The 12,212-nt window shown below is 39.7% G+C and overlaps 1 protein-coding gene across 5 annotated transcripts in view; it reads left to right on the forward strand.

The window, feature by feature from the left end:
• The window catches only part of GRIN2B (glutamate ionotropic receptor NMDA type subunit 2B), a 511,855-nt gene that overhangs the window by 347,993 nt on the left and 151,650 nt on the right, over window positions 1-12,212 (forward strand). For all 5 annotated transcript variants that reach the window (XR_005218349.1, XM_037846031.1, XM_037846030.1 and 2 more), the window contains one exon: window positions 8,633-8,747. Coding sequence is in view for 4 of the 5 variants with exons in the window: in XM_037846031.1 (XP_037701959.1) it covers window positions 8,633-8,747 (115 nt within the window). In the remaining variant the exon portion in view is untranslated. The remainder of the gene's footprint in view (window positions 1-8,632; window positions 8,748-12,212) is intronic.

Raw genomic sequence — 12,212 nt, forward strand, 5'->3', positions numbered from 1 at the left:
ATAATAGGTGCCGTTCATGACTGGATTTTCTGAAAACAAAAATATTTTCTTGAGTGAGTCAACAGGCTCTACCACTCCCTCGCTCTCAGACACACACACCTGTAACATGATGTAATATTATATTGCCCATCTCCCCTAGAGACATAATCTTCACCCAGGTTTCTTGAATCCTTTGTTGGAAATCTTCTCCCGCCCCTGGAATACCCTCCCTCTGACCCCTTTCTCCTTCCCATTCGACATAATTATTCCTGAAACTCTACTTGAAAACTCTGCCTCCGTCACTGAAAGGATAAATCATAAAAACATTTTTTCATGAATGATCATTTCTTATAACCTCCCCTTCCAGTCCCGGTAATGGAAGCCATGTCCCTAATCAATCATATATTTATTCACCTTTTGCCGCCTTGCCTCAGTAGAGCTATTAGAGAGAGTTACGAAATTAAGCACATGCTAGCTGCAAAGGGGATGTAGGGTATAAATGGAGATATTTCCAATGTGTTTACTTTGTTGACCACCCAAGATACAAGACAGAGTAGGGAGAGGCTCTAGAAGAGGGTAGGACAAATTGGGGAAATGGAGAGACGTTAAAATGGAGAGGAAAGCCTCCTTATTCTTTTCTCTGATATCATATCTGGATCTCTTTAGATTCTTGACCAAGGGCTTCTTGGGTGTATAGGCCTCATATTTCTTTGGATAAGTCTGAAAGTCCATAGGAAGGAAAAGGCTTTAGGTAAGAATTGAATGTCCTAGAGAAATCTTTGCCAGCCATTGTTTGGCTAGTTTTGGTACAGCCCGTAAGTAGTGTTGCCAGCCTGTGAGCTAAAATGGGTGTCAGAAAGGCAGGCCTTCGCCTTAAAATTATTGATAGGCATGAAGAAATAGCAGTGCCCTCAGAGAACAGCTAGTCTTGGCATTCTCTGTAAAGGACCCACCACTTAGTTTCAGTTGCCTATATTGGGCTACATTCCAGCATATTGAGCACCTAATCTGTGGAAGAGGAAAGGAATTTTATTCAGCATTTTTGAAAAAAGAAAGTGATTTTAACTTAAGTACAGCATGGAAATATAAGCTTAAAAGGAAAAAAAGATCCAGTGACAATAATATTATCCAGAGGAGTTGCTTGGTTCTTTCCCACTGGAGAGTTTCACCTTTCTAACTGTCCGTAGTAACATGTGGGACTCCCATAGCACCTTGGCAGGTCTCACCCATAGCAGAGATGACTGAGGGGTGTGGACATGAGGACAATGAGGAGTTCCTTTTCCATTACCAGATTCCGTTCACAGTTGCCTAAATGAGGGACAGCTTCGGTGTTCAGCACACTTGATTAATCGGCATCAAAAGGTGGCATTGCTAGCTCCCTAAGAAAGTGTTATGCCATCACACACCAGCAGGAGAGCACCCCTTCTGAAGGGATTTTAAAGGGAACTGCAGTAGTCTTCCAGCACGGCTCTGGGAGATCAGAATAGCGGCCATTTTGAGGAGTTATTTATTCTAGGCTAAAATTTAAAATCAGGAGGCTATGAGCTCATCTTTCTCCTTTCTTGGGAAGTAAAGTTTATATTGAAGTAGTATGATTAAGTGATTCCCCACTGCAAAAACCCTGACAGGGACAAACAATAGCTGTAACTAATCACAGTAGGAAAAACAAATGTTTACACGCCTTAATTTGGGATACTGTGAGAATGAGAAGAAAAGTACTAGACTGGTGATACTATTGTGGAAAAGCAGAGATCCAGGAATTAGGAAACCAGAACTCTGAACTTAATGTGCCAAAGAGTTACCATAGTGTCCTAGCCTCATTGTGTTTAACTTTAAGTAAGAAAGATTGGACAAGGATCCAAAATAACATTTTCTGACATCCATGCAATGGCAGGTAATTATGATAACAACAGCAGCTAGCAGTTCTAAGTCCTTTATGTATATTGAATAGTTTAATGCTCACCACAGCCTTATGAGATAGGTATGATTATTACCCACGGTTTTATGGTGAAGAAACTAAGGCAAAGAGATGTTAAAAAAAAAAAACCTCGCATGATCACACAACTCAAGAACTGGTAGATCCAAGATACGCACAGAGAAGATCTGACTGTAGTGCTCTTTCTCTTACACACCATACCACACTACCTGTTGTTGGATGGGTGTGTGTGCATATTCACACTGCATTCCTTCCCTCTTTGCTTAGCTTATTTTATCTGTTTCTCCCTTTGGTTTTCTATTCACTTCTTACCACTAAACATTTTTGAACATTGTCTGGACTTTGTCTGAGTGTAGAGTATCTCTTACTAATGAGGACAAGCTCCTGGGTGCAATCTCAGATGGACCCATTGGTGAGCACAGGGGAGAATTGTGTCCTGGCCATGGTCCACTTCCTTGACCCCATTGGATGAAAGGGTACAGGTGGGTAGATATGAGGCCATCACAGTTGGTGGCAAAGCTACTCGGAATGCTCATTGATTTGACGATTGGTGAGAAATAACATCTTTCTGGAGGCTGTCTACCTTCTAATATCCAAGCAGAGATTCTTGGATGACTCCCAACAATCCTCCTCTATTTTCTTTCATTTCAGATAAAACTAATTCAGTTGTGAAATGGTATCCTGGTGATAACTCTTTGCAATTTTTCACTGTTAGGCCAAGAGGGCTGAGAAGACTTTTCCTTTTTAATAGATGGTAAATTGATTTGCCTCTCAGATGAATGTAGTTCAGCCCAAACTGCTAAGGAGCCAAAGTACAATCCTCATACCATAGGAGAGGAAGTATATTAAATTTATGTCCATCAGTCTTCAAGATACTTTACTATCTCATTAATCTACCAGTAATTTAGAATTTAAATAAGATATGGACTAGCCCAAACTTGAAGATTTTATGGTCTAAGAAGAATGGTTTGCAAAATAAATTAATGATATAAACACTATTTCAGAGAGGTTTTCAAAGTAAATTAATGGGATAAACACCATCTCTGAGAAAATGTTTAACCTTCTGGAAAACTATTTTTAATCTGTTTCAAGTGATTATAAATTACAATCTACCCTTTACATTAGTTTTTCCTGAGGTTTTATACTAGGTATCATTTTGAAGAAATAAGAGAAAATGTGTCTTGAAAAGATTTTCATACAACTTAGGAACTGGTGAATCCAAGATTTGCATGGAAAGAGTGACAGCAGTGGCCTTGCTCCTAAACGACTACATTGCGTTGCCTGCTATACTATGGGTGTGCGGTGTAGATAGAACATACTACATTTCTCCCTTCCTTGCTTAATTATTTTATCTGTTTCTATTTTTAATTTTTTTTCCTAGTAAGCATTTTTTGGCGTCTTATAGGCTTTTACATTCATTTGGGTGTACAATAACTTACTAATGAGAACAAGCTCCTAGGTTGATCCCACATGGACCCATTAGTGAGTCTGGAGGGGAACCATCCCCTGGCTCTGCCTGCCACCCTGCTACACTGGGTTAGTCCTTTGGATTCATTTTGAAAATTATGATTTTCTACATTGGAAACACAGAAGTTCTTAGTCTATCCAAACCATAACATTGAATGTCTAGTTTTTAAATAATTTTGCCTCTTTCCTCCAACATTGGTCTTTAGTTGGGTAGCTTTTAAAAATGGAAAGTCCACTATTTCTAATCCAATGGGGACTTTTCTAGAGAAAACATATATAAGAAACAGTAATTTCAAAAAAGAAACCTGACAGACTTTTTGACAGATTGATTGTTTCACTGTTCAGATGATAGAGTTCAATAACATAATAGCCACTGTATTAATCAAGTGAACTGTAGAGATAGCCTGTCAAGGAGCACTGATGTAGCTTCCCACATCAAGCAGGGAAGATGGGATGAATCAATCTATTTTTCAGAAGGGGGAGCTGAAGGCTTTAGAAATTTGCTGATACCAAAGACACAAAGTTGTAGAGTTACAGATTTTCAGACTGAGGAAATTCTGAACAGGAGGTCAAGAATTAAGTCTCCTGGCTAGAACTGTGCTTTATTACTTTACTTTTAATAGCCAAAGAACAGAAACTGAGAGTTATGAAAAAATAACCACAATTTTTGAGGCGTGGTGGCAAGTGGAAAGAACTGTGGGCTGGGAGCGAGGACACCTGGATCCTGTGGGGCAGGATTATCAACCTATCTTGGTAAAGTCACATAAGACTTCTGGACTTCATCTGCTTCATCTGAAAAATGAGGGGATTGAAAGAGATAAGACACTATGTCTTATATTTATATTAACAGACAATTTTAAAAATCTACTCTTTTACAAAAATATTGAGGGAAACTAAATATTGAGGTGCCAGGGCTCATGGTTTGCTTGGAAACTCTGGCAAGCTCTTCTGGATGCCTCCCACACAGAGCACACTGCTAAATCATTGTTTTAGGTATCAACATGGTGCTGGGATGAGCTGTGAGTGATGCAGTCAAAGTGAAGCCAGCGCTTTTTACCTCCACCTGACCCCATTAAACTCATTGGACTGTGGCCTTGGCCATAGTAAGCAAATGTGTTGGCTCTTTTTCAACAAGGAGTCAAGCAGGAAATGAGATAGATTTTATTTTGTTCAATCTGGATTAGGGATCTATATAGTTCAGGGCCTGATGTATGACCTGAGAATGCTAACTTGCACATCTGGGACTCTGTAAAACTGATTTTTACTTAAGTTGGTGATGTAATAAAAAGAACACTATACGGAGACTGAAGATTTGCGGTCCAGTCCTGCACAGGCAGGTCACCTTGGGAAGAACCTATTTTTCCTCTCTAAAATCAGGGTTCTCAATGGATAGTTTCTAGTTTTTCTTTTAGTTCTAGCATTATGAGATTCTGTGCAATATTAGCACTCCGTGAGACAGGTCATTAGGATGTTTTAGGGGTCACACTACATCTTAGGGACAAATCAAGCAAATTTTTTTATATACCAGTCTTTTGTAAGGCTTCCAGTAGATTAAAGTTTGATTGTAAGACCTCCTAAATTTGATTGCCATTTGAAGCTAGGCTTTCTGACGATGTAATTAAGGATGACATGTTGAGAAAAAAATAGAATAGCTATGGCACTTCTTAATCTTAATTATGGTTTAATCTTTTACCCAGGATTTACACCTGGAACCTTTGAGGTTTTAATTAATATTCAAAATTGGCAAAGTATAGCTAAGACTAAAGGTAGCTGGATATTTTCCAGTTTTATGGAAACTTAAATTGATTCATATGGCCATTTAACCTTGTTTATCCTCTGTATGTAGACTGTAGTCTCCAGTCCTTAGACATATTCCATTGATAATTGGGTCTTGTTAAATGCAGTTACAGTTTTAGTCACAGAGGTTCAAAATGGGGTAAGTTTCCTGCCTTCTGATTCTCAAATCATGTTTATTTATATTATTTTTCTGAATGTTTCCTGTTATATATCTTTATATTTATACCACATTCTATATTTTTCTCTCTATTATTTTCTCTTATCCTCACAACAGCTGTATCTGATAAGCTGGAGGTAAAATGGCGTCTCCATTTTAAGGAATTAAAGCTGAGGTTCAGAGAGATTGACAGGTGCCAAGGTCCCGTGGCTAGAAGTCACCACATCCCCAATTAATTTTTCACGCTTTTCATCACCATGTGATTGGTTTGTTCCACTATTCATAGGGCATCTTTGCCTAAGGCTGGTGTATATTTCCAAGCTCCATACTAATGGCCAAAGGTTGGCACATCAGAGGAATTTATTCAGAAAAATACGATGTGAATGATTAGTCTATATGCTGCTGAAACATGGGTGATTAAAAGATACTTTGAGAAGAATGGTTTGTGTACTATCATAAAAATGTTTTATTATTTTTAGTAAGTATAAAATATGTGAGAAGGCTTAGGTAGAATAAAATGAACATGCAGAGCTGCGAGAGTATGAACACCCAAGAAAAAGAATAGATTTGTAAGGAAAATCAGAAAGAGCCAGAGCAACAGTGCTAGAGAAATTCAGCCGCAGACCAATTACATTACCCATGAATGTGGTTTATTCTTGCAAGTTCAAAATTTTAACTTATATAAATAATTCAATGCAGTCCCCTTCAAAAAAAAAAAAAAAGGCTTATTGAGAAGCAATATGCTTGTTCCTTTCATGCTGCTTATTACTTAAATTATTTTTGGATATTCTCTTTTGTAATTGCCTTCTGAAGTGGACACTCTTTAAAAAATATTCTTAATGGTATTTTAGATAAATTCAGAAATATTCAGAGACATATTTGGTGAAAAGGCTGGTGTTTAAGCCAGGTAATTTCTTTCTCCTCCTTTCTTTTCTTTTCTTTTTTCCTAAAAGAGAGATGAGACTAAATTTTTTGCATGTTTCATAGTCTCACAAACATTTTCTGAAGACTCCCAGAAATTATTATAAGCAATGCAGTAGTATTGTATTAAAACATATTTCCCAGGTTAATTGTGTTAGATGTTTAAATGCTGGATCATTAGTTTAAAATACTCTATCCTGTGGTTTTGCAGTTATACAACCTAGAATGAAATTTATAAGGCTTTGGTTGGAAAGTTGGAGTTGATGAAATTAGTGATGGGCTTGAGCAAGCAGCCCTGAATAGAGAGATGAGGGAGCAGTGCAAGGAATGTAGGAGATGCATGGGTTCTATACTTTTATTGGCAGTATGTATTCAGAAAGAGTAGCCAAGAAGGTAAGGGGAGAGAACTTGAAGCCATGGCCTACAATGACTACCTAAAGGAATTCGGTATATTAAAACTGATGTTGCATAGAAGAATCATGGTGGGACATGGGCCTGGGAATGTCGGTTTAAATGTTATTTCTCCTCCCATACGCTGTGTAATATTGAGCAAATAATCTAACCTCTTGTGCCTCCATTTCCTGATCTATCAAGTTAAAATTATAAAACTAAATGAGCTAAGTCTTCTTCAAAGTTTATAATTGATTTTATAAGGAATCCATTGTAAATTTCTTCAAATACTTGAAGAGATCTCACGTGGAAGAGGGAAGACTAAAATTGTATAATATCTAAGAATGAAATAAGGGTTAAAGAGTAGCATGGAACAGGTTTCAGCTTTATGTAAGGAAGAACTACCCAACAGTGAGGTGGGCTATCTTGAGGGTGTTGGGTGATAAGTTCCCCATCAGTGAAGGTATTTGAGAAAAGCTGAAAGGACCGATCTTACGAGTTGTAGAGGGGAAGCATAAGCTGCAGGAAGTCACAGGCTAGATGATTCTGAAGGTCTCTTTTAGTTCTGAGATCCTAGGAATCTGTACCATTTGGGTGTCTTCTTGTATTCTTGATTGCATTTGTGAAGCTACACAAGTCCAGGAAATGACAGGCTTAAAAAGCCTAAGCAGCCCTAGAAGCCAGAACTGGCCCAGGTTTATGCTGCCTAGACATCTTTATAATAGTCAGAAGGTTTTGAATTCTAGCAACTTTATTTAACCTAATATTACCTGAAAGAATGAAAGAAGAGTCTCCCAGTTTCATTGAATGAAAAGACTTAAAAGAGGGACTTTTAAACTGCTTCCTGATGCCTTCTTCTACTTCCCTTCAATGTATTAGGGAGCCATTGTTGTTCACATCCTGGAAGCCCTTTAGCACACTCACCAAAATTATGAGGTGCTACTTTTGCTTCTTCACAGAGACATGTCTCACAAGCAGTATCAGGCGAAAGGCCCCAGAGAAGCATGTCATGTGAACACAGAGCTAATCGATACTGATTCCTTGGCCGTTGTAGTAAGGGGACATTAATTACCATCAGCACAGTTGCACTTACGCAGTTGTAATCAGCATGCCTGTGGGAATTCCCAATAAGGGAACTGCTCATCAGATCACAGCAGCCAGCAGGGAAATGGGGTGGGCTGGGGGTGCAGGTGTCAAAGAGAAAGACAGTTTCACTGGTCTGACTCTAGTTACTTCCAGAATTTCCACTGATTTATGCACCCAGAGTCCTCTGTGAAATGCATCCAACACCCGTATCCCCTGGCATTTGTGGTTCCCATACACAAACCATCCTTGGTTTCCCAGTGCAACCCATGGAGTCAGATCCCTGCCTGCTGAACCGTCTCACAATTCTTGGAAGTGTGCACTGGGAAGGACCTTAGCAAGAATTAAAAAGCATGTGCACATCTCTGGGGAGGGAGGACCATGAGCTCCAGTTGCCACCTTGGCAGAAAGTTGTTTTGGTGCACTCCACTTTCTTTTCTTGCCTCTACCTTCTCTGCCCTTAAATCTGTCTCCTATTTTGAATAATAATTGTTAATACTTAAAGAGAGTTTCCTGTGTAGGAGGCCTGTGGTAAGTGCTTAAGGTAAGTTATCTAATTGGAGCCTTACAAACCTAATGAGGTAGGTCCTTTTATCCTACTTTTTGAAGATGTGGAGAAAAACGGGTTCAAGAAGCTAAGTAGTTTGTTCAAAGGCATGCTATAGATGAACTCAAACCCAGAGCCTTTAAGTCATTATATTATTTTTCCTATTATTCCTATTATGTGAAAACTCGTGTGACTCTATGGCATAATCAAATGGGAGTTTGAGGGGTACCAAGTTTTGTAATGATTTCTGTATATCTATCTACCTTTCTTCATCCAGCTGGCTCCCTATAAACCTATCTTGTTCTTGATATATCTTCTTCATACTTTTGACCTTCCTTTTATTTTATCTTCACAGGTATCTTATCAATGTCACTTTTGAAGGGAGGAATCTGTCCTTCAGTGAAGATGGCTACCAGATGCACCCAAAACTGGTGATAATCCTTCTGAACAAGGAGAGGAAGTGGGAGAGGGTAGGACATGTCTTTGGCAATTCTTGAGCAAATAGAGGGGTAGGGGTGTTAAAGTTTGCAACACACTGAAGGAAAACAATCCCTTGATTTTGTTCCCTAGAACTGGGGAGCAAGAGATCAATACGTTGAGAACATAGAAGCCAATTCTTAAACGTACAACTTCATTTTCTTGCTACTTTGATTAATCAAGAGGTGGTTTTCCTCATGTGTATTACCATTTATTACTGGTTTTCTTGCTTTCTGAATCATGGCTTTACGTTAATTGAAGAGTATTCATGTATAATACAACAATTTGGTGAAGAGACAAAATCAGTGGTACAATTCAGAACTATATGGTAAATGAAACCTAAAGTATATGTAGACAGTTTTGGATATACTGTGATTGCCATGGTTGCCATGCAAAATACTGCTCAGGATCTCTCCCACTACCATTAGAAATTATTTTCTGTGGCGCCAGACTGCCTAGGTTCAATTTCCAGCTCTACTACTCACCAACTTGTCTACTTAGAACCTTGGACAAATCTCTTAACTATACACTTCAGTTTATTTACTCATCTGTATAATGGGAATAATAATAGTATCCACATCCCAGGTTGTTAGGATTAAATAAATTAGTACATATAAAGTGCTTAGAACGGTGCCTTGCACATAGTAAACACTCATAGTCATTAGCTTTTATTATTATGCTAGGCTCCTAGTTAAGTACAAACGTTCCCTAGAGTAATACCACCCCTGGTGTTTCTTCAAATAGGTTCCATAGAACACTTGTCCCTTGAGGTGCTTTGCTGAAAACTGGTTCAGCCGGAAAATAAGGTTGTGAGGTGCTACTGATTGCTTCTCCCTCTTAGAGATCCTCAGAACCTACTAGCTTTTGAAATTTTGAGATGTCTTTTAGAAAATGTTGTTTAATCTGCCATTTCCCAAACTTTTATTACCACAGACCTCTTTGTTCCCAAAATTCGTATTCTGTGAAAACATGTTGGGAAACATTGATGTAAGACAATTTCTGCAGACTCCGTGGGTCAACTGGTTGAGAACAAGCTTCAACATGTCAGCTTGGTTTTGACTAGAATGGAAACCCAGCTGTATATTTCTAGAGAGAGAAGCCAGGAAAACAGCCCTGAGGAAGACCTCCTCAAGTTCCCAGTTTTGTTACAGAGAGCCCTGGGCAGCTAGTTACGTGAATGCTCACTTGTTTAACTGGGCACGCCTGGCTCAGGTAGTGGAATCCAGGACATTATTCTTAAAAAAAAAAAAAAAGAAAGAAAGAAAGGGAAAAAAAAAAAAGACCTCAGTGTGTCATAAAGCTCCTCTTAGCAGGGCACAGCTGTAAGGCTTAGATGATGCCTGGTGTTCTTGATTAAAGCTACCTCCCTCCACTGAGTTATCATTTGTTCAGAAATGTCTGCTCCCCGGGCTCCTGCTCTCCACCCCAATCAAGCTGCTTTTCACTTCTGCTGTAGAGATGTAATAATTTAAGAAGTGTTCTGGGACCCTTGTGTATAACAGGCACTTCTGTATCTCTCCAGAAGAACAGTTATTAATAACTAAGACTTTGTACGTGAATCAGAAGACGTCCAGTGGGGTAGCTTTTACGCAGTTGACTCGTGACTGCTGCCTCAGGCATCTCACAACTGTCCTTTCTTAAAGAGATACCGCAGGCAGGGGCACTGACTTCTCTTCCTCCGCCCTGACTCTGAGGCTTAGGACCCCCACCCCTTTCTAGAACCAGACCCTTCCCCTGGGTTTGGACCCCTTCCCTCCTTATCAATTCTACCTTTACTCTGCCTCTTAAATTTATTCCTTCCTTCTTATGTGATCTGCAAACCATGTAGTGATTTTTCAAATGGGCCTCCCTATCCCTGACTGCTGCCTTTATTTATTCAGCTCCGTCCTGCCCACGGCTGCTGGAATGTCCTTCCTAAAGCACAGTTATAATTATGTTCTTCCTCGGCCCTCAAACCCTCTCAAGCATCTGTGGTATATGGATTGGGTCCAAACTTTATTCTTGCATTCAAGGCTCTGGTCCACCTTCCCAGGCCTGTTTTCTCTCCCTCCCCCTTTCCTATTTCACCACCAAGCTACATTGGGCCCCTCTCTTTTCTGAGAATGTGCCCCTGTATGTCCTGTCCCCTGTACAACATGTTATGATGCTCCCTTTTCCTGGAATGAATCGTCCAATTACACAAATCATACCCATCCTTTGAAACCCAGTTAAAATGTTGCTGTCTCCCCCATGACCCCTTACCTGATTTCACCTAAATATAACCCTTCATTCCCCTTGACCCCATAGCTTGGTCCATACCTCTACTGTAGCACTCATCACATTTGCCTTGTATCAGAGTTGTGTGTTCGCATGTTTCTGGAAGACGGAGGTAATGTCTGTATATCATTGTGTCCTCATAGCACCTGAGGGTGCTGCATAGAGCAGTTCAATAAATATATGCCGAATGAATGAGAATAATTACGTAATTAAAGAGCCTAAAATCTGTCATTAAGAATCCAAGTTTATGTTATTGCACTTGATGTAATAGCTGGGTTTTTTTTTTGGGGGGGGGGTGTAAAATTTTTATGTAGATTGGGTTTTTATAGATGATACTTTAAATGTACTAAAGGAACTTGCTATTTAAAGAAATTCTGTGCTTGATCTTTTTTATAGCATTTTGGTTGGGGTTGAGATCATAAGATAGAATATTTTTATATTGACTTGGTTAAATCAGGGAACATTTCTGAAGAGAAACCTTTAGTGTTCTTTGACTTCATAGAGCCATGTGGCTCCCAAACTTGGAAGCCCTTGTTAGAGGTTCACTTGTCTATAGGAAGGGGTGGCAGGAGCTAGGCATAGCTCTAGAACGTGACTGGGATGTGGTGATGTTGCACCATGGGAAGTTGCACTTTCTTTTCCACTGTAACCCTGGCCCAAAGGGCCCGCCTATAGCCTCAGGATTCCTAATAGCACCCAGAGGTCTCCTGTGGTCTAGCGAGGATTTGGTGTCTGTGGACCCCTCAGGATGAGGCACCAGAGTGAGGATTGTACAGTGAGGAAGTGAACAGCGGAAAGACAAACAGTGGAAAGATAAACCTGGATTCGTGGGGGGGATATATGAGCTGAGAGACAGGACTTTCAGCTTCTAGTCACGTTCCTAACCAGCTCTGTGTCCTGTTCTTTTCGCTCTTCTGGATTTTTATTGCCTCATCTCTAAAATGATGGTGTGAGGCTAAGAATGCTCCTAGGGTCCTTTCCAGCTCTAACTTCTAGGATTGCAAATTCACATCATAAATAAATAGGAGGTTAGAATGGAAATTGGGTGAGACCTAGAGCATACAAAAGGAAGCTGAGTTTATTTTTAAGGATGGTAGCTACCAGGGCACATTTGTCATTCTGGTCATTGAGATAAATTTCATCTCCCCAGAAAGGCCTTCTCTGATGAACCAGCTAAAGTAGCCACCCAGTCACTCTATCAC

This window comes from Choloepus didactylus, chromosome 8 (assembly GCF_015220235.1).
Source record: "Choloepus didactylus isolate mChoDid1 chromosome 8, mChoDid1.pri, whole genome shotgun sequence".
NCBI lineage: Eukaryota > Metazoa > Chordata > Mammalia > Pilosa > Megalonychidae > Choloepus > Choloepus didactylus.